Source organism: Salmo salar, chromosome 14 (genome assembly GCF_965601325.2).
Source record: "Salmo salar chromosome 14, fSalSal1, whole genome shotgun sequence".
NCBI classification, from domain to species: domain Eukaryota; kingdom Metazoa; phylum Chordata; class Actinopteri; order Salmoniformes; family Salmonidae; genus Salmo; species Salmo salar.
The window spans coordinates 40,212,501-40,236,171 of NC_138304.1; the positions used below are offsets into that span (position 1 = coordinate 40,212,501).

The 23,671-nt window shown below is 42.0% G+C and overlaps 1 protein-coding gene across 1 annotated transcript in view; it reads left to right on the forward strand.

Moving 5' to 3' along the window:
- The window catches only part of LOC106569511 (CUGBP Elav-like family member 5), a 114,179-nt gene extending 91,825 nt beyond the window's left edge, over positions 1-22,354 (forward strand). Inside the window, exons 8-12 of the mRNA XM_014140928.3 lie at positions 14,926-15,132; positions 15,627-15,716; positions 16,377-16,520; positions 16,620-16,762; positions 17,087-22,354. Coding sequence (XP_013996403.1) covers positions 14,926-15,132; positions 15,627-15,716; positions 16,377-16,520; positions 16,620-16,747 — 569 coding nt within the window. The 3' untranslated portion in view covers positions 16,748-16,762; positions 17,087-22,354. The remainder of the gene's footprint in view (positions 1-14,925; positions 15,133-15,626; positions 15,717-16,376; positions 16,521-16,619; positions 16,763-17,086) is intronic.
- Positions 22,355-23,671: the final 1,317 nt, after the last annotated feature.

Sequence of the window (23,671 nt, forward strand, 5' to 3'; positions counted from 1 at the left end):
TCACTTTCTTCTATCATCCTCTATCTCTGTATCACTTTCTTCCTTCATCCTCTATCTTTGCATCACTTTCTTCCATCATCCTATATCTCCGTATCACTTTCTTCTATCATCCTATATCTCTGTATCACTTTCTTCTATCATCCTATATCTCTGCATCACTTTCTTCTATCATCCTATATCTCTGTATCGCTTTCTATCATTCTCTATCTCTGTATTGCTTTGTATCATTCTCAATCTATGCATCTCCTTGTATCATTCTCTCTCTCTGTATCGCTTTCTATAAATCTCTATCTCTATATCGCTTTCTATCATTCTCTATCTCTGTATTGCTTTCTATCATTCTCTGTCTATGTATCGCTTTCTATCATTATCTCTGTATCGCTTTCTATCATTCTCTGTATCACTTTCTATCATGATCTATCTCTGTATCGCTTTGTATCATTCTCAATCTCTGTATCGCTTTGTATCAATCTCCATCTATTTATTGCTTTGTATCATTCTCTCGCTCTGTATCACTTTCTATTGTTCTCTATATCTGTATCACTTACTATCATTCTCTCTCTGTATCGCATTCTATCATTCTCTCTCTCTCTGTATCGCTTTCTATCATTCTCTATCTCTGTATCACTTACTATCATTCTCTCTCTGTATCACATTCTATCATTCTCAATCTCTGTATCACTTTCTATCATTCTCTACATGTATCTCTGTATCACTTTCTATCATTTTCTGTTTTGTATCACTTTCTATCATTCTCTCTCTGTATCACTTTCTATCATTCTCTATCTCTTTCTATTGTTCTCTATCTCTGTATCACTTACTATCATTCTCTCTCTGTATCGCATTCTATCATTCTCTATCTCTTTCTATTGTTCTCTATCTCTGTATCACTTACTATCATTCTCTCTCTGTATCGCATTCTATCATTCTCAATCTCTGTATCACTTTCTATCATTTTCTACATGTATCTCTGTATCACTTTCTATCATTCTCTGTTTTGTATCGCTTTCTATGATTCTCTCTCTGTATCGCTTTCTATCATTCTCTATCTCTGTATCGCTTTCTATCATTCTCTCTCTTTGTATCGCTTTCTATCATTCTCTATCTCTATATCGCTTCTTATCATTCTCTATGTCTGTATCGCTTTGTATCATTGTCTCTCTCTGTATCGCTTTCTATCATTCTCTATCTATGTATCGCTTTCTATTTTCTCTCTCTCTATCGTGTTCTATCATTCTCTGTCTCTGTATTGCTTTCTATCATTCTCTGTCTCTGTATTGCTTTCTATCATTATCTTTCTCTGTATCGCTTTGCATCATTCTCTATCTCTGTATCAATTTATATCTCTGTATCTAATTATATCCTTCTCTATCTCTGTATTGCTTTCTATCATTCTCTCTCTCTGTATTTCTTTCTGTCATTCTCTATTTTTGAATCACTTTCTATCATTCTCTCTCTGTATTGCTTTCTTTGATTCTATCTCTCTGTATTGCTTTCTATCATTCTCTATCTCTATCGCTTTCTATCATTCTATCTCTCTGTATCGCTTTCTATCATTCTCTATCTCTGTATCTCTTTCTATCATTCTCTATCTCTGTATCGCGTTCTATCATTCTCTACATGTATCTCTGTATCGCTTTCTATCATTCTCTATTTTTGTATCGCTTTCTATCATTCTCTCTCTGTATCGCTTTCTATCATTCTCTATCTCTGTATCGCTTTCTATCACTCTCTCTCTTTGAATCACTTTCTATCATTCTCTCTCTGTATTGCTTTCTTTGATTCTATCTCTCTGTATCGCTTTCTATCATTCTCTATCTATGTATAGCTTTCTATTTTCTCTATCTCTGTATCGCTTTCTATCATTCTATATCTCTTTGTCACTTTCTATCATTCGCTCTCTCTGTTTCGCTTTCTATCATTTTCTATCTCTGTATCGCTTTCTATCATTCTCTACATATATCTCTGTATCACTTTCTATCATTCTCTTTTTTTGTATCGCTTTCTATCATTCTCTCTCTTTATCGCTTTCTATCATTCTCTATCTCTGTATCGCTTTCTATCATTTTCTCTCTTTGTATCGCTTCTCTATCATTCTCTTTCTCTATATCGCTTCTGTATCATTCTCTATCTCTGTATCGCTTTCTATCATTCTAACTCTCTGTATCGCTTTGTATCATTCTCTATCTTTGTATCGCTTTCTATCATTCTCTCTGTATCGCTCTCTCTCATTCTCTATCTCTGTATCACTTTCTATTATTGTCTATATCTGTATCGCTTTCTATCATTCTCTCTCTCTGTATCGCTCTCTATCATTCTCTGTCTCTGTATCACTTTCTATCTCTGTATCACTTTCTATCATTCTCTATCTCTGTATCGCTTTCTATCATTTACTTTCTCTGTATCGCTTTGCATCATTCTCTATCTCTGTATCGCTTTCTATCATTCTATCTCTCTGTACTGCTTTGTATCATTTACTTTATCTGTATCGATTTGAATCATTCTCTCTCTGTATCGCTTTGTATCATTCTCTTTCTCTTTATCACTTTCTATCATTCTCTCTCTGTAGCACTTTCTATCTTTCGATGTCTCTGTCGCTATCTCCCTATAATGTACTGTATTGCTTTCTCTCTGTCTTTCTCTCTGTCTTTCTCTCTGTCTTTCTCTCTGTCTCTGTCTGTCTTTCTCTCTGTCTTTCTCTCTGTCTCTGTCTGTCTCTGTCTGTCTGTCTCTGTCTGTCTTTCTCTCTGTCTTTCTCTCAGTCTCTGTCTTTGTCTTTTCCTCTCTTTTACACGCACGCACGCACGAATGCACACAGACACAGACAAACAGACACACAGACACAGACACACCACTAAAGGCTATCCAATCACAAATACAGTATTTGGGATGCCTACCCAGTACACACAGAATCATGCAAATTGGAGCAGGCCCTATGTCCCTCCCCAGGATGTATCAGTTTAGTGCAGACAAACATCCAGCCCATTTCACTGTGGGACAAAATCTTTATTTGTCGCAGTTGTAGACAAGACAGTGAGCAGGGAGAACAGTAAAATGCCTCTGGTGCTGCCTCAGTGAGTTGCATGTCATTGCATTGATATGCTGACATTGCAGAGTTATTTCATCACCTTGTGAGCTTTGAGACGCCTGCTATTACCCCCACACACACTTGTACACATTCCACACACACACACACACACACACACACACACACACACACACACACACACACACACACACACACACATAAATACACTGAATGTAAAAAACATTAGGAACACCTTCCTAATATTGAGTCGCACCCCCTTTTGCACTCAGAACAGCCTCAATTCGTCGGGACATGGATTCCACAAGGTGCCGTTGTCGTTCCACAGGGATGCTGGCCCATGTTGACTCCAATATTTCCCACAGTTATGTCAAGTTCAAACAAATTTGGACTCATCAGACCAAAGGACAGATTTCCACCAGTCTAATGTCCATTGCTCATGTTTCTTGTCCCAAGCAAGTCTCTTGTTCTTAGTGGTGTACTTTAGTAGTGGTTTCTTTGCAGCAATTCGACCATGAAGGCCTGATTAACTTCTATGGGCTACGTGGGACGCTAGAATATAAATATCAGGGCGGCAAAATCAAAACAACAAAATGTCATAATTCAACTTTCTCAAACATACAACTATTTTACACCATTTTAAAGATACACTTCTCCTTGATGTAAACACATTGTCCGATTTCAAAAAGGCTTTACAGCGAAAGCAAAACATTAGATTATGTTAGGAGAGTACATAGACTAAAATAATCACACAGCCATTTTCCAAGCAAGCATATATGTCACAAAAACCAAAAACACAGCTAAATGAAGCACTAACCTTTGATGATCTTCATCAGATGACACTCCTAGGACATTATGTTATACAATACATGCATGTTTTGTTCAATCAAGTTCATATTTATATCCAAAAACAGCTTTTTACATTGGCATGTGATGTTCAGAACATGCATTCCCACCCAAAACATCCGGTGAATTTACTAAATTACTCATCATAAATGTTGACAAAATAAATAACAATTATTTTAAGAATTATAGATACAGAACTCCTTTATGCAATCACTATGTCAGATTTTAAAATAGCTTTTCGGCGAAAGCACATTTTGCAATATTCTGAGTACATAGCTCAGCCATCACGGCTAGCTATTTTGACACCCGTCAAGTTCGGGGCACACTAAACTCAGAATTACTATTAGAAAATTGTTATTATCTTTGCTGATCTTCGTCAGAATGCACTCCCAGGACTGCTACTTCCACAAGAAATGTTGTTTTTGTTCCAAATAATCCATAGTTATGTCCAAATAGCTCCGTTTTGTTCGTGCGTTCAGGTCACTATCCAAAGGGTAATGCGCGAGCGCATTTCGAGACAAAAAATTCCAAATGTTCCATTACCGTACTTAGAAGCATGTCAAACACTGTTTAGGGACGGACATCCAGCGAAAAATCATATCGCCATTAGCATAACAAAATTTTATAATTTTCTTTTCCCAATTTTTTTTCAAATTATATCGTTTTATAGATACACCTCTCCTGAATCGAACCACGTTGTCCGATTTCAAAAAGGCTTTACAGCAAAAGTAAAACATTAGATTATGTTAGAGGAGTATATCGTAAAAGTAGCCACATAGCCATTTTCCGACCAACCACATGCATCACAAATAACCAAAAAACAGCTAAATGCAGCACTAACCTTTGACAATCTTCATCAGATGACACACCTAGGACATCATGTTACACAATACATGCATTCTTTTGTTCGATAAAGTTCATATTTATATATAAAAACAGCATTTTACATCGGTGCGTAACGTTGACTAACTATTTTCCCTCAAATGCATCCGATGAAACAGAGCTACAATTTACTAAATTACTATTCGAAAACATTTTTAAAATGTAATATTGTCATTCTAAGATTTATAGATGAATATCTCTTGAAAGCACCTGTAATGCCAGATTTAAAATTAACTTTACTGGGTAATCATACTTTGCGATGAAAGGGGATGCGATACTCTGAAAAATAGGCTAACGTTACAGGTCAGCGCCATCTTGGAAGAATCGCATATCACATCTAGTCTTGTATACTATTGTCAATAATCCCTTACCTTTGGTTGTCTTCATCAGAAAGCACTTCCAGGGATCCCAGGTCCACAACAAATGTATTTTCGTTCAAAAAAATTACTCCTTTATGTTCCAAGAGCTTGTTCTTGTTAGCGCGTCTGAAGGCTGATCTAAATGCTCCGTCGGCCGCGGGACAGCCATTTCGAGAAAATGCATTTTTTTCCCATTTAGGTTCATTCAAACATGTCAAACGTTGTATAACATAAATCTTCAGGGCGTTTTTCAACAAGAGAGCCAATAAGATTCGAGGGGGACGATTGCATTGTGTTTCAAAACGTTTCGAAAGGGGAGGGTAACCAGGGGCGTCGGCGTCATAATGGTGATGGCCCTCTCCGTGTGACCACGTTCCACAGCGTCTCATTCATTCAGTTTTAACAGTAGGAGACTCAAACCACTTTGTAAAGACTGGGGACATCTAGTGGAAGCAATAGGAAGTGCTCAATGAACCATAGCTCACGGTGTGATTAATAGGCAACGTGATGAAGTTGAGTTCGCAATTCAGAATTCCACTTCCTGTTTCGATCTGTCTCGGGGTTTTGACTGCCATATGAGTTCTGTTATACTCACAGACACCATTCAAACAGTTTTAGAAACTTTAGGGTGTTTTCTATCCACAAGTATTAATTATATGCATATCCTAGCTTCTGAGTTTGAGTAGTAGGCCGTTTAAAATGGGCACACATTTTTTTCAAAATGCGCTGTGGTGCCCCCTATCCTAGGCGACCGTCAAGAGGTTAAAATAAAAAAAAATGGTATTTTTCTCGTAAAATAGCGATAATATTCCAACCGGACAATAGTGTATTCATTCAAAGAGGAAAAGAAAAAACAGCGTGCTCACGTGAATGCGCCTATCCAATCTCTTTGTCACCAGGCAGACCACTGACAAACTGATCTACTATACTCTGCTCAGAGACAGAAGACGCCTCAATCTGCTTTCTGAAGGCTTTAGAGAGCCAATGGAAGCCTTAGAAAGTGCTACGTAACCCCACAGATACTGTAGTTTCGATAGAGAATCAAAAGAAGAACTACAAATTCTCAGACAGGCCACTTCCTGCTTGGAATTCTCTCAGGTTTTTGCCTGCCATATGAGTTTTGTTATACTCACAGACACCATTCAAACACTTTTAGAAACTTCAGAGTGTTTTCTATCCAAATCTACTAATAATATGCATATTCTTGTTTCTGGGCAAGAGTAGTAACCAGTTTAAATCGGGTACATTTTTTCATCCGGCTGTGAAAATACTGCCCCCTATCCCAAACAGGTTAACGCTGTCTCCTCTGAACAGTTGATTTTGAGATGTGTCTGTTATTTGAACTCTGTGAAGCATTTATTTGGGCTGCAATCTGAGGCTGGTAACTCTAATGAACTTATCCTCTGCAGCAGAGGTAACTTTGGGTCAGAGGTAACTTTGGGTCAGAGGTAACTTTGGGTCAGAACGCAACCATAGTTTCACAAACAATTACAGTTCTCTTCCAACCGCTTTGTACAAAACATTACAGGTGTGTTGGTCCGATCTAGTCAAAGTTTATCTGTTGCATACTGTTCAGTCCCATTGAACACTGACTGCATACAGTCCTTTCCTGTGGCAGTCCTCATGAGAGTCAGTTTCGTCATAGCGCTTGATGGTATTTGCAATTGCACTTTAAGAAACGTTAAAAGTTCTTGAAATTTTCCGTATTGACTGACCTTCACGTCTTAAAGTAGTGATGGACTCTGCTTGTTTGAGCTGTTATTGCCATAATATGGACTTTGTCTTTTACCAAATAGGGCTGTCTTCTGTATACCACCCCTTCCTTGTCACAACATAACTGATTGGCTCAAACACATTAAGAAGGAAATAAATTCCACAAATTAACTTTTAACAAGGCACACCGGTTAATTGAAATGCATTCCAGGTGACTACCTCGGGAAGCTGGTTGAGAGAATGCCAAGTGTGTGCAAAGCTGTAATCAAGGAAAAGGGTGGCTACTTTGAAGAATCTCATAAAATATATTTAGATTTGTTTAACACTTTTTTGGTTACTACATGATTCCATATGTGTTATTTCATAGTTTTCATGTCTTCGCTATTATTCTACAATGTAGAAAATAGTAAAAATAAAGAAAAACCCTTGAATGAGTAGGTGTGCCCAAACTTTTGACTGGTACTGTACTACCATACCCCGTTAAAAGGCACTTCAATCTTTTGTCTTGCCCTTTCACAATCCATGTCTCAATTTTCTCAAGGCTTAAAAATCCTTCTTTAACCTGTCTTCTCCCCTTCATCTACACTGATTGAAGTGGATTTAACAAGTGACATCAATAAGGCATCATAGCTTTCACCAGGATTCACCTGGTCATTCTATGTCATGGAAAGATCAGGTGTTCTTAATGTGTTGTATACTCAGTGTACATGAGACTAACACATGCACACTCGCCCCCGGTCTCTCTGTCTCTCCATTCTCTCTACCTCCTCTCTTCCATTTTCTCTCATACACATTGACTCCAATCTATGCCTGGTGTAGTGATCATTTCTGCCTCTGGTGTAGTGATCATTTCTGTCTCTAATGTAGTGATCATTTCTGTCTCTCGTGTAGTGATCATATCTGTCTCTGGTGTAGTGATCATTTCTGTCTCCGGTGTAGTGATCATTTCTGTCTCTGGTGTAGTGATCATTTCTGTCTCTGATGTAGTGATCATTTCTGTCTCTGGTGTAGTGATCATTTCTGTCTCTGGTGTAGTGATCATTTCTGTCTCTGGTGTAGTGATCATTTCTGTCTCTGGTGTAGTGATCATTTCTGTCTCTGGTGTAGTGATCATTTCTGTCTCTGATGAGGTGATCATTTCTCTCTCCGGTGTAGTGATCATTTCTGTCTCTGATGTAGTGATCATTTCTGTCTCTGGTGTAGTGATTATTTCTCTCTCTGGTGTAGTGATTTTTACATTTACATTTACATTTAAGTCATTTAGCAGACGCTCTTAACCAGAGCGACTTACAAATTGGTGCATTCACCTTATGATATCCAGTGGAACAACCACTTTACAATAGTGCATCTAAATCTTTTAAGGGGGGGTTAGAAGGATTTCTTTATCCTATCCCAGGTATTCCTTAAAGAGGTGGGGTTTCAGGTGTCTCCGGAAGGTGGTGATTGACTCCGCTGTCCTGGCGTCGTGAGGGAGCTTGTTCCACCATTGGGGTGCCAGAGCAGCGAACAGTTTTGACTGGGCTGAGCGGGAACTGTGCTTCCTCAGAGGTAGGGGGGCGAGCAGGCCAGAGGTGGATGAACGCAGTGCCCTTGTTTGGGTGTAGGGCCTGATCAGAGCCTGAAGGTACGGAGGTGCCGTTCCCCTCACAGCTCCGTAGGCAAGCACCATGGTCTTGTAGCGGATGCGAGCTTCGACTGGAAGCCAGTGGAGAGAGCGGAGGAGCGGGGTGACGTGAGAGAACTTGGGAAGGTTGAACACCAGACGGGCTGCGGCGTTCTGGATGAGTTGTAGGGGTTTAATGGCACAGGCAGGGAGTCCAGCCAACAACGAGTTGCAGTAATCCAGACGGGAGATGACAAGTGCCTGGATTAGGACCTGCGCCGCTTCCTGTGTGAGGCAGGGTCGTACTCTGCGAATGTTGTAGAGCATGAACCTACAGGATCGGGTCACCGCCTTGATGTTAGTGGAGAACGACAGGGTGTTGTCCAGGGTCACGCCGAGGCTCTTAGCACTCTGGGAGGAGGACACAAGGGAGTTGTCAACCGTGATGGCGAGATCATGGAACGGGCAGTCCTTCCCCGGGAGGAAGAGCAGCTCCGTCTTGCCGAGGTTCAGCTTGAGGTGGTGATCCGTCATCCACACTGATATGTCTGCCAGACATGCAGAGATGCGATTCGCCACCTGGTTGTCAGAAGGGGGAAAGGAGAAGATTAATTGTGTGTCATCTGCATAGCAATGATATGAGAGACCATGTGAGGATATGACAGAGCCAAGTGACTTGGTGTATAGCGAGAACAGGAGTGGGCCTAGAACAGAGCCCTGGGGGACACCAGTGGTGAGAGCAGGTGGTGCGGAGACAGATTCTCGCCACGCCACCTGGTAGGAGCGACCTGTCAGGTAGGACGCAAACCAAGCGTGGGCCGCGCCGGAGATGCCCAGCTCGGAGAGGGTGGAGAGGAGGATCTGATGGTTCACGGTATCAAAGGCAGCAGATAGGTCTAGAAGGATGAGAGCAGAGGAGAGAGAGTTAGCTTTAGCAGTGAGGAGAGCCTCCGTGACACAGAGAAGAGCAGTCTCAGTTGAATGCCCAGTCTTGAAACCTGACTGATTAGGATCAAGAAGGTCATTCTGAGAGAGATAGCAAGAGAGCTGGCCAAGGACGGCACGTTCAAGAGTTTTGGAGAGAAAGGAAAGAAGGGATACTGGTCTGTAGTTGTTGACATCGGAGGGATCGAGTGTAGGTTTTTTCAGAAGGGGTGCAACTCTCGCTCTCTTGAAGACGGAAGGGACGTAGCCAGCGGTCAAGGATGAGTTGATGAGCGAGGTGAGGTAGGGGAGAAGGTCTCCGGAAATGGTCTGGAGAAGAGAGGAGGGGATAGGGTCAAGTGGGCAGGTTGTTGGGCGGCCGGCCGTCACAAGACGCGAGATTTCATCTGGAGAGAGAGGGGAGAAAGAGGTCAAAGCACAGGGTAGGGCAGTGTGAGCAGGACCAGCGGTGTCGTTTGACTTAGCAAACGAGAATCGGATGTCGTCAACCTTCTTTTCAAAATGGTTGACGAAGTCATCCGCAGAGAGGGAGGAGGGGAGGGGAGGGGGAGGAGGATTCAGGAGGGAGGAGAAGGTAGCAAAGAGCTTCCTAGGGTTAGAGGCAGATGCTTGGAGTTTAGAGTGGTAGAAAGTGGCTTTAGCAGCAGAGACAGAAGAGGAAAATGTAGAGAGGAGGGAGTGAAAGGATGCCAGGTCCGCAGGGAGGCGAGTTTTCCTCCATTTCCGCTCGGCTGCCCGGAGCCCTGTTCTGTGAGCTCACAGTGAGTCGTCGAGCCACGGAGCAGGAGGGGAGGACCGAGCCGGCCTGGAGGATAGGGGACAGAGGAAATCAAAGGATGCAGAGAGGGAGGAGAGGAGGGTTGAGGAGGCAGAATCAGGAGATAGGTTGGAGAAGGTTTGAGCAGAGGGAAGAGATGATAGGATGGAAGAGGAGAGAGTAGCGGGAGAGAGAGAGCGAAGGTTGGGACGGCGCAATACCATCCGAGTAGGGGCAGAGTGAGAAGTGTTGGATGAGAGCGAGAGGGAAAAGGATACAAGGTAGTGGTCGGAGACTTGGAGGGGAGTTGCAATGAGATTAGTGGAAGAACAGCATTTAGTAAAGATGAGGTCAAGCGTATTGCCTGCCTTGTGAGTAGGGGGGGAAGGTGAGAGGGTGAGGTCAAAAGAGGAGAGGAGTGGAAAGAAGGAGGCAGAGAGGAATGAGTCAAAGGTAGATGTGGGGAGGTTAAGCTCTCTAGGCTAGGCGGGACGAATTCGTCCCACCTACGTAACAGCCACGGCTATCCTGTGGCGCGATTTTCAAAACCTTAAAAATCCTATTACTTCAATTTCTCAAACATATGACTATTTTACAGCCATTTAAAGATAAGACTCTCGTTAATCTAACCACACTGTCCGATTTCAAAAAGGCTTTACAACGAAAGCAAAACATTAGATTATGTCAGCAGAGTACCAAGCCAGAAATAATCACACACCCATTTTTCAAGCCAGCATATAATGTCACCAAAACCCAGAAGACAGCTAAATGCAGCACTCACCTTTGATGATCTTCATCAGATGACAACCCTAGGACATTATGTTATACAATACATGCATGTTTTGTTCAATCAAGTTCATATTTATATCAAAAACCAGCTTTTTACATTAGCATGTGACGTTCAGAACTAGCATACCCCCCGCAAACTTCCGGGGAATTCGCTAACATTTTACTAAATTACTCACGATAAACATTCACAAAAAGCATAACAATTATTTTAAGAATTATAGATACAGACCTCCTCTATGCACTCAATATGTCCGATTTTAAAATAGCTTTTTGGTGAAAGCACATTTTGCAATATTATAAGTACATAGCCCAGGCATCACGGGCTCGCTATTTAGACACCCGGCAAGTTTAGCACTCACCATAATCATATTTACTATTATAAAAATTTCATTACCTTTTGTTGTCTTCGTCAGAATACACACCCAGGACAGCTACTTCAATAACAAATGTTGGTTTGGTCCAAAATAATCCATCGTTATATCCGAATAGCGGCGTTTTGTTCGTGCGTTCCAGACACTATCCGAAATAGTAAAGAAGTGTCACGCGCTTGGCGCAATTCGTGACAATAAAATTCTAAGTATTCCATGACCGTACTTCGAAGCATGTCAACCGCTGTTTAAAATCAATTTTTACGACATTTTTCTCGTAGAAAAGCGATAATATTCCGACAGGGAATCTCCTTTTCGGCAAACAGAGGAAAAAATCCCAAAGGCGGGGGCGGTCGGGGTCACGCGCATAAGCTAGTGTCTCTTGATCGGCCACTTGAGAAAGGCGATAATGTGTTTCAGCCTGGGGCTGGAATGACGACATTCTGTTTTTTCCCGGGCTCTGAGCGCCTATGGACGACGTGGGAAGTGTCACGTTAGAGCAGAGATCCTTAGTAAATGATAGAGATGGAAAAGAAGTTCAACAAATGGTCAGACAGGCCACTTCCTGTAAAGGAATCTCTCAGGTTTTGACCTGCCATTTGAGTTCTGTTATACTCACAGACACCATTCAAACAGTTTTAGAAAATTTAGGGTGTTTTCTATCCATATGTAATAAGTATATGCATATTCTAGTTACTGAGTAGGAGTGGTAACCAGATTAAATCGGGTATGTTTTTTATCCAGCCGTGTCAATGCTGCCCCCTAGCCCTAACAGGTTAAAGTCACCCAGAACTGTGAGAGGTGAGCCATCCTCAGGAAAGGAACTTATCAAGGCGTCAAGCTCATTGATGAACTCTCCAAGGGAACCTGGAGGGCGATAAATGATAAGGATGTTATGCTTGAAAGGGCTGGTAACTGTGACAGCATGGAATTCAAATGAGGAGATAGACAGATGGGTCAGGGGAGAAAGAGAGAATGTCCACTTGGGAGAGATGAGGATTCCAGTGCCACCACACCGCTGGCTCGATGCTCTAGGGGTATGCGAGAACACGTAGTCAGACGAGGAGAGAGCAGTAGGAATAGCAGTGTTATCTGTGGTAATCCATGTTTCCGTCAGCGCCAGGAAGGCTAGGGACTGGAGGGTAGCATAGGCTGAGATGAACTCAGTCTTGTTGGCCGCAGACCGGCAGTTCCAGAGGCTGCCGGAGACCTGGAACTCCACGTGGGTCGTGCGCGCTGGGACCACCAGGTTAGAGTGGCAGCGGCCACGCGGTGTGGAGCGTTTGTATGGCCTGTGCAGAGGGGAGAGAACAGGGATAGACAGACACATAGTAGACAAGCTACAGAAGAGGCTACGCTAATGCAAAGGAGATTGGAATGACAAGTAGACTACACGTCTCGAATGTTCAGAAAGTTAAGCTTACGTTGCAAAAATCTTATTGACTAAAATGATGAAAATGATACAGTACTGCTGACTGGTGGAGTAGGCTAGCTAACAGTGGCTGCATTGTTGACTTTGAACGTGTAGCTGGCTAGGTAACCTCGATAGTTTCAGTACTACACCTTGTCATGATAGCTAACATAACACTAATCAAGACGTTCCTTGTAATGTATTTAGTTTCTACAATGCTGCTCGTCGGTAATAGTTAGCTGGGTTAGGAAAAAAGGGCGTCGCGGGGGACGGAAATAGCTGGCTAGCTAACCTCGATGGCTGGCTAGCTAACCTCGGTAATTACTAAACTACACAATTATCAAGCTATGACAAAGACAACTAAGTAGCTAGCTAGCTAACACTGCACTAGTCAAATCGTTCCGTTGTAAAGTATTAGTATCTACAGCGCTGCTAGTCGGTAACGGTTGGCTAGCTAGCAGTGGGTTAATGATGACTAGGTGTGTTGACTAAGTCTGGCGCCGCGTCGCGGCTGGCTAGCTCACCTCGATAATTACTCAAACTACACAATTATCTTAGATACAGAGACAGCAAAGACAACTATGTAGCTGGCTAACTAACACTAACACCACACTAATCAAGTCGTTACGTTGTAATGTAATAGTTTCTGCAGTGCTGCTAGTCGGTAGAAGTTGGCTAGCTAGCAGTGATGACTAGCTAGCTAGCAGCTAGCAGTGTTGACTACGTTAGGAGGACGAAGATAGCTAGCCTCGATAATTACTCTAATTACTCTAAACTACACGATTATCTTTGATACAAAGACGGCTATGTAGCTAGCTAAGAAGAATTGCTCAGATCAAACAAATCAAGCCGTTGTAATGTAGTGAAGTGTAATATTACCTGTGGAGCGAAGCGTAGTGCGACTGCTCGCTCCAAACCGGAAGTAGCTGGTGTAGTGATCATTTCTGCCTCTGGTGTAGTGATCATTTCTGTCTCTAGTGTAGTGATCATTTCTGTCTCTGGTGTAGTGATCATTTCTGTCTCTGGTGTAGTGATCATTTCTGTCTCCGGTGTAGTGATCATTTCTGTCTCTGGTGTAGTGATCATTTCTGTCTCTGGTGTAGTGATCATTTCTGTCTCTGGTGTAGTGATCATTTCTGTCTCTGGTGTAGTGATCATTTCTGTCTCTGGTGTAGTGATCATTTCTGTCTCTGGTGTAGTGATCATTTCTGTCTCTGGTGTAGTGATCCTTTCTGTCTCTGGTGTAGTGATCATTTCTGTCTCTGATGAGGTGATCATTTCTGTCTCCGGTGTAGTGATCCTTTCTGTCTCTGGTGTAGTGATCATTTCTGTCTCTGATGAGGTGATCATTTCTCTCTCCGGTGTAGTGATCATTTCTGTCTCTGATGTAGTGATCATTTCTGTCTCTGATGAGGTGAGCATTTCTGTCTCTGGTGTAGTGATCATTTCTGTCTCTGGTGTAGTGATTATTTCTTTCTCTGGTGTAGTGATTATTTCTGTCTCTGGTGTAGTGATCATTTCTGTCTCTGGTGTAGTGATCATTTCTGTTTCTGGTGTAGTGATTATTTCTCTCTCTGGTGTAGTGATCATTTCTGTCTCTGGTGTAGTGATTATTTCTCTCTCCGGTGTAGTGATCATTTCTGTCTCCGGTGTAGTGATCATTTCTGTCTCTGGTGTAGTGATCTTTTCGGTCTCTGGTGTAGTAATTATTTCTGTCTCTGGTGTAGTGATTATTTCTGTCTCTGGTGTAGTGATCATTTCTGTCTCTGGTGTAGTGATCATTTCTGTCTCTGGTGTAGTGATAATTTCTGTCTCTGGTGTAGTGATCATTCTGTCTCTGGTGTAGTGATCATTTCTGTCTCTGGTGTAGTGATCATTTCTGTCTCTGGTGTAGTGATCATTTCTGTCTCTGGTGTAGTGATTATTTCTGTCTCTGGTGTAGTGATCATTTCTCTCTCTGGTGTAGTGATCATTTCTGTCTCTGGTGTAGTGATCATTTCTGTCTCTGGTGTAGTGATTATTTCTCTCTCTGGTGTAGTGATCATTTCTGTCTCTGGTGTAGTGATCATTTCTGTCTCTGGTGTAGTGATCATTTCTGTCTCTGGTGTAGTGATCATTTCTGTCTCTGGTGTAGTGATTATTTCTCTCTCTGGTGTAGTGATCATTTCTGTCTCCGGTGTAGTGAGTTTGTATTCCCCCCCTGCAGGTCTGAGCTCCCCTCCGTCCACCATGCCCTCCTCCCTGCCCAGTCTGGTGACCCCCATGATGAACGGGTATACGGGCCTCGCCCCCCAGGCTAACGTGCACCCTCTGGAGACCCTCTACACCAACGGCCTGCCCCCCTACTCCACCCAGAGCCCCACTGCTGCAGACACACTGCAACAAACCTTTACTGGGGTACAGCAATACACAGGTGCAGTACACTACACATCTCTGCTCTCGAATCCTGACCTTGATACATCCAAGTCTTCACCAGAGTCTGTTGAATGTGACTCATAAAGGACTAACTCAATCCGCACTCTCTCTCTTTTCTTTTTCACTTCATCCCCCTTACTGCTGATCTATCACTCTCTCCTCTCTCTCCCTTTCTCTCGCTCCTCTTTGTCCTCTCTCCCTCTTTCTGTCTCTCTCTCTCTGTCTTGCACTTTCTCTGTCTCTCCGCTCTTTCTCTCCTCTCTTTCTCTCTCTCCTCTTTGTCCTTTCTTTCTCTATCTCTTTCTCGCTCTGTCTTTCCTCTCTCTATTTCTCTCTCTTTCCTCTCTCTCTCTCTCTCTCTCCCTCTCTCTCTGTCTCTCTGCTCTCTCTCTCCTCTCTCTCTCCCTCTCTCTCTGTCTCTCCTCTCTCTTTCTCTCCTCCTCTCTCTCTCCCTCTTTTCTTTCTTCTCCTTCCTCCCTTTCCTCTCTGTAGCCATCTACCCAGCGACTACACTGACGCCTGTAGGTCAGTCTCTGGCACAGCACCCTCAAGTCATTGGCCAACAACAGAGGGAAGGTGAGGGTGAGTAACTATATTTACTAATTATTCATCATCATCATTATCAACAACATCATGAGTATCAAGTTTCAAAGTTTATTTGTCACATGCACAAGATACAGCAGGTATAAAACAGTACAGTGAAATGCTTACTTACAAGCTCTTTCCCGAGAATGCAGTATTCACTATCAATGTGAGAGGAAATCATTTAAAGTACTAATACAAAGTACTAATATAATGTACTAATTTAATGTACTGATATAAAGTACTAATTTAATGTACTAATATAAAGTACTAATATAAGGTACTAATATAATGTACTAATATAAAGTACTAATATGAAGTAAGAAAACGAGAAGTACCAACAACAACAAAAAGATATGTACAGGATCAGTGCCAGTTCCATAATTACAATGTGCAGCAACCTTAGTGATCATCATGAGTTTGTGTGTTAAAAATATACTGTACCATCATGATACTAGGGTCAGTGCCTCTAACAGTGTGTGTGTGTGTGTGTGTGTGTGTGTGTGTGTGTGTGTGTGTGTGTGTGTGTGTGTGTGTGTGTGTGTGTGTGTGTGTGTGTGTGTGTGTGTGTGTGTGTGTGTGTGTGTGTGTGTGTGTGTGTGTGTGTGTGTGTGTGTGTGTGTGTGTGTGTGTGTGTATCCATGCACGTGTGTGTTCCAGGACCAGAGGGCTGTAACCTGTTCATCTACCACCTGCCCCAGGAGTTTGGGGATAACGAGCTGATGCAAATGTTCCTGCCTTTCGGCAATGTCATCTCCTCCAAGGTATTCATGGACAGAGCCACCAATCAGAGCAAGTGTTTTGGTGAGTGACAAATGTTTCTAACCAAGCACAACCAGCGCCTAGGTGATTGACGCTACCACCAACGATTCAGAGCATCTTTCTGTGTCTGTATGTATGCAGGCTTTGTGAGCTTTGATAACCCGGGTAGTGCCCAGGCTGCCATCCAGGCCATGAATGGTTTCCAGATCGGCATGAAGAGACTAAAGGTGCAGCTGAAACGTCCCAAAGACGCCAGCCGTCCCTACTGACACCCCCCAGCATAGGTAAAACCTGTGTCTACTGTTATAGATAATATAATGAAGTTATTAGTGTTTTTATCAATGCTGTTTCACCCAGATTTTAGCTGTCTATGTTGATCAAAAACTGTATAACAAAGTTACACTTCACACTAGTGTCCAGAGTCAGATTTTAGCGCTTCTCTTTCCCTCTCTCCCAATCCCCCCCCCCCTCTCTCTCTCTCTCTCTCTCTCATTATCGGTATTTCTCTCTCTCTCTCTCTCTCCCTTCCTTCCGCTTCCCCCCTCTTCTTTTCTCTTCCTCTCACTCTCTCCCCCTTCCCACCCTCCCCCCTCTCTCACCCCCCATAGGTTTAAACAGAAGTATGGAGGACGTCTTTGATGGAATAAGACATTTCGTGAAGGAACAAACTCAAAAGTTATTCTGTTTTTAAAACAATGGAAAATAGACTTCATATGGGAGTTGGGAAGAGATATGCTTTCATCTTCAAACATATCTGACTGGGAGACGACAGGACTCGCAGCTCTGCAGCAGTGAAAGTTTGGTATTACAGACAGAGAGCAATGGGATAGAACAAGACTTTCAAAACAAACATATTTTTTTTGTTGTTGATACAAACAGAAACAACTTTGAACAGTTCAGCATCTTTGGAGACTTGGTAGTGAAGAAGAACACCACAAGCAGACTAACAAGCAATGCTAAAAAGGATTTGGATTTCTGATAGACTCAAAGAGCATAGTGAACAAGAGACTTCAGGTTTTTCCTACCTTGTAATGAACGAATAAGGGTTCAAACTTGATCTGAGGATGCCCGGTATATCTGGGAAGAGATTATTTCAATGTTCCTTTCTTTCTCTCTCTCTCTGTCTCTCTTTCTCTCTCTCCTCTTTATCCTTTCTCTGTGAGTCCCAAGCTTGCAACTTTCTCAAGTTTCCATAGCAACCAAGCAAACTGCACCCCCTTGGGATCGGAGGACCAAATGTTTTTCCTCTTTCTCTTTAATAGTCATGTACAAATACTAACAATCATAATACAATAACAGTATACTGCTTAGTTTAGTGCAAACTAACATTCAAAAATAATTGAAATGCAGTATTCTACTGTAGTTTAATACATAACAGTGACAGAAAGGTTCTTTAGGTCAGCATTGGATAATTCACCATCAGTGTACAGCTGACTACTAAGCAGTATGTAAATGTAAAATTGGATCATGTAGCAGTCAGTTGGAGAGGTTAGTGAGGGAGAATGTTGCCGTGAGCTCTTTCTGTGGGCTGGAATACATAATGGAGCAGTTGTTTTGTTGAAAACCACCTCTTATCATCTGTTTACTGATACACTTCATCTTTGGGCACTCAGTTTGATCCTTGAACTATTTGAGTTCTGTCTCCCTCTGTGCAGCAACCACTCTGAGCCTCTGTTCTATTCAAAGTTGCCCATAGGTACAGATCTAGGATCAGCTCACTTTACCTGAATATTAACCTTAAAGCTGGAATCCGTTGTGGTGAAACTGCCACGTCCGTTTGCAATATTACAACAACAAACACGTTACTTCAAACAATGAAGGAACGTGTTTTTCCTTTCTGACATCATTGCATGCACTATTCTGCCTATAGAGCAAAGGCCATTGGATCACATTTCACTTCAGAAGCTAACTGCAGGTCTTGGGTCAGGGGTTAAAAACACATTTCACTTTCAGTCATTTAGCAGACGCTCTTATCCAGAGCGACTTACAGTAGTGAATGCATACATTTCATACATTTTTTTTTCTTTTTTGTACTGGTCCCCCATGGGAATCAAAACCACAACCCTGGCGTTGCAAACACCATGCTCTACCAACTGAGCCACACGGGACTGCATGTCAGGTGTGCCACATGGAGTAGAAGGACTAATACTATACTGTACATGTATAGTGTAATGTTATTGGAGTATATCTAATAATTATATGTAATCCATAGAAACTGTTCATAGAAACTGATCTTAGGTCAGTTTTCTGGTTGAGGTGCTTAATGGTTTAAGTTAGGATTTGTGGAGGGACAGCTGATCCAAGATCTGTGTGTCCACTTTGTTTAGCCAGTAGACTTCATGCATCGGGTTCTTCCTGGTCAGGTCACATTCTCATGAAAAACTCCTCCCACAGTAGCACAGAAAAACACTAGTATGGCACAAGTTAGAAGTTGTTTATTGCACAAGCTATTTTATCACTGTATAACAGGGGTGTCAAACACATTTTGCGATGGGGCCACATTCATTTCAACGAGGTCCATCTAAATTTGCAATAAATTGTCCTCTATCCATCATTTTTTGAATTTGCCTTGCTCCCTGGCTGTCTAGCGTTCATTTGGGTGATTATTAGCTAGCTGGACAAAGTATATTGAGTTTGTTATCCTACACAAAAAAAACACCCACAAGCCAGATTGGACCCCCTCGCGGGCCGGATCCGCCCGCAGGCCGTATGTTTCACATCCCTGGACTGCACAAACTCGAGAAAAGCAGGTCTGGTTAAATCCGGACAGTAAACTGTCAGGGGAGGCGTCATCAACAGCAGCACAGGGAGATGCAGACTTAGAGTAAAAAGCCGTTCGATCCAATTGAGTCTGACACCGTCCGGCAACCATTACATTTTAGCAGGTGTCTGCAGTCCCCTCTCTCTTGCATTTGGGTGAATGTTATATTTCGTTTGGAGAGACAGAGAGCGCAGACACTACTTTATTGGAAGAAAACATAAAATTGGCTTTTAAAGGGCTATACAAGGTCCAATTGTGAGCACTAGTCATTCATTCATTGTGCTGTCTAAGACAGGTTGGGAACATTGTCACAGTACCTCCCTCAGGGAACACTAGAAACCGACAAAGGAACATAAAAAAACACTCTAGAATGCACTGGTGACGATTCCAAGAGACACTCTAGAATGCACTGGTGACGATTCCAAGAGACACTCTAGAATGCAGCGGTGACGATTCCAAGAGACACTCTAGAATGCAGCGGTGACGATTCCAAGAGACACTCTAGAATGCAGCGGTGACGATTCCAAGAGACACTCTAGAATGCAGCGGTGACGATTCCAAGAGACACTCTAGAATGCAGCGGTGACGATTCCAAGAGACACTCTAGAATGCAGCGGTGACGATTCCAAGAGACACTCTAGAATGCAGCGGTGACGATTCCAAGAGACACTCTAGAATGCAGCGGTGACGATTCCAAGAGACACTCTAGAATGCAGCGGTGACGATTCCAAGAGACACTCTAGAATGCAGCGGTGACGATTCCAAGAGACACTCTAGAATGCAGCGGTGACGATTCCAAGAGACACTCTAGAATGCAGCGGTGACGATTCCAAGAGACACTCTAGAATGCAGCGGTGACGATTCCAAGAGACACTCTAGAATGCAGCGGTGACGATTCCAAGAGACACTCTAGAATGCAGCGGTGACGATTCCAAGAGACACTCTAGAATGCAGTGGGTGAGGGAGGGGGATTTTCTCTCTTTTTCTTTCATTTTTGGTCATCATCACATCTTCAAGAGTGAGCCATATTTTCACTAACTCCTAGTGAATGTTACTGCCTATTTTACTTACAGACAATTCCTGACCCAATATCCCCTGAGAGATACACAGAATAGCACGTTTCACGGAACATTCCTAATGGTACACTGAACATGGCTACTGCTTCAAATATCACTGACTATTGCTGTGAGTTGGAATGTCCCCTCCACTTCTATCCTATATGGTGAGCACTGTCTGTCGACCATGGTGTGAGGCTGGACATAAGGACCAACATAGAATTCATTTGTTTTGTCATCTTGTAATAGCAGAAGATATTATCAATCATATCATAAGTGAAGTTGCCAAATAATGTTTAATCTATTTATGAATTCTAATATGTAAATGTAATTATCTTGTAACATTCCAGGCCAGTTGGCAGCTGAGAGATAAATATGAAGTAGCTATTTTAGTTTTATCGATATTAGTTTATTCACTGTGCACAGAATCATAAACCAACTGGACATATGGGTATACCAATGAACATTTATATTCAAGATGTGTATTATACATTGATTTATTTTCATGGGATTTAATCATTGTCAAGATATAGCTTACTTCTTATTAGCTGCCAGCCTTGTATTCTCTTGTATCCGCATGTTGTTTCCTCACAGAGATGTATTCAAAGGAAGAAACGGGACGTTTTGTTTAGAGTCAAAGGTCAACTCCATTTCAATCGCTTGTCAGTTGAACTGGACAATAGAATTTCTCTATAGGACAGAAGTTAAATTCCTATATTGACTGTTAAGACAACACTGTCGGCTTTAATGATGCATGCCTCTGTGAAAAGTTTACTGACCAGCAGCCTCTCAACACTGTTAGCAGCGTAGTAATATAATTATTAGTGGGGGGAGCAGTCAAATTGCTTTGGACTGAGGGTCAAAAACCCATCTAGGAATTATATTTCTATGGTAAGCTGAGCTTGGCCTGCGACTGATGCAGGAAGAAAGTCAGTCTTGATGTTTGATCCAGATCCTGAGGTAATAGCAGTAGTCCTAGTTGCACTAAGAGACAAGCCGTGCACTACAGTAACTTGACAGGTAATTTGACCTTTGCTCATCCTATAAATATAAAGCAGTATCCTGAAGGCTAAATTAATGCTATTATTGCCAAGCAGATGGTTGGAAATCTATGTGTATATTTCTATGTTTTATTCAGGTTCTGGGGTTATATGCTTTTTGGGGGTTGGGGTATATAAAGATAGTTTACTGTGCTTTTTCTATATGCGTTTATTAACTACTACCTGAATGAAGCCATGTTACTTTCAATCAAATGATTACATGTATACTTAGCATTCCTACTGCACTACCTCTATAAGGTGATGTGTATATAAAAAAACAAGACTTCTATTTTCATTTGAAGATTTATTATGAGTTTTTGTGTGTTTACTGCCAAAATCCACCTATATCCATCCTTACTGCTCAACTGGAGGCTTGGGGATTTGGATGATAAGGGGACTTGGATAATGGGAGGGAGTGGGGGGGTGGGTCATGCCATTCTCATGAATGAGACTGTATGATTCTGTACTGTGTTTTGAATGCCATGGGAAAGGAGGATATAGCTTGATGTAAATAAGGAAATCTGTTTAATTCCATAATAGTCAGCACACAAATCTTTTCAGGTAATGGGGTGATGGTTGGGGGAGGGATAGAGAGGGGTAGGGGTGATAGGGGAGATAGTGGTGGTGGCTGGGGTTGGCATTTGAAGATTGTGACTTACTTCAGCAGTTTCTTAGCACAATATACAAAATGTATAGATGATTGAGAGATGGGGATTAGGAGAGTTGTAGGTAATGCCGAGGGGAGAAGAAGGGGACATGATGATGTCTTTGAAACCACAGCTCTCTTAGAGTGCTCATGTCTCTCCTATACTTGCTGCTTTGACAATTATAAAGTTCATATGCTTTAATTTATTTGCTTATTTATTGGGTTATATTTATTACTTTTCCTTGTATTTATTATTTTTATTTCCTGTTTTTTTTTCAGATATGAATGATACAGAATGCTTACTGGGGCTTTTTCTCTCTGTACTTTTTCAATTTTACAATAAAATATTCTAATAGTACCGTAACATCTCAAAATCCTGTCTCCAGTGATTCTTAACCCCAGCAGTGAAAAAATATGTGTTTTTGCTGCCCTCTGCTGTTTGCTATCTCCCAGTTTAAGTAGCCTATGGTAATAGCCAACAACATACACTGAGCTTGATAAACATTAGGAACACCTGCTCTTTCCATGACATAGACTGACCAGGTGAATCCAGGTGAAAGATATGATCCCTTATTGATGTCACTTGTTAAATCCACTTCAATCAGTGTAGATGAAGGGGAGGAGACAGAGTAAATAAAGATGTTTAAGCCTTGAGAGACAGATTGTGTATGTGTACCATTCAAAGGATGAATGGGCAAGACGAAAAATTGAAGTGCCTTTGAACGGGGTATGGTAGCAGGTGCCAGACACACCGGTTTGAGTGTGTCAAGAACTGCAACGCTGCTGGGTTTTCCACGCTCAACAGTTTTCATGTGTATCAAGAATGGTCCACCACCCAAAAGACATCTAGCCAACTTGACACAACTGAGGAAAGCATTGGAGTCAACACAGGCCAGCATTCCTGTGGAACGCTTTCGACACCTTGGTAAAGTCCATTCCCTGACGAATTGAGGCTGTTCTAGTGCTCCTAATGTGTGTCAATTCAGTGTATATATGCCATACATCCACCGTTATTTGATTTCAATAGGCTATAGTGCAGACTATGGATCTAGTACTCACACATCATTCAATGAAGACACAAGCTATGCCACAATGCTGCACAGATTGATGGTATTTAAAAAATAGTATTTGCATGTCATGCTTATTGAAAAATATATATTATTTGGGATTTGGGAATGATCTGTAGGGGCCTAGTTTATGTGAAGGAGTCCACACACACATAGGCCTACTTCAAATAATAATTCAGCACCTTGGACAGCACCTAATTAGCTACTCTCACCGGCATAGCTGACAGACAGCACAAGACAGACTATATTCCCTAATTAAAAGTATTTTTGTATCAGTGTAGATGTGAGAGATATGTTCCATACAAAAGGTTGACGACAGAAATAAAGAACCATTAATATTTATTCTGTAAAATATAAAGTGATGCCACTCGTTTCGAGTTTTAGGGTGAGCCTGCTCTTTGTGTTTCGGGGTTCTTGGGGATTGTAGTTTAAATACGTTTACAAGGAAGCTACTTATTCATTCTAGTGAACGAGGAACACGTTCGCCTAAAAACTTCACTTCCCGTTTTAAACCATCTAGCGCTGAGTTCACTCGTGCGAAATGGCTCATGGGAATTATATTTCCAATCAGTGGGAAAGTGCCGTTTCATCCTTCGTGAAATTATTTCTCAAAGACTACATACA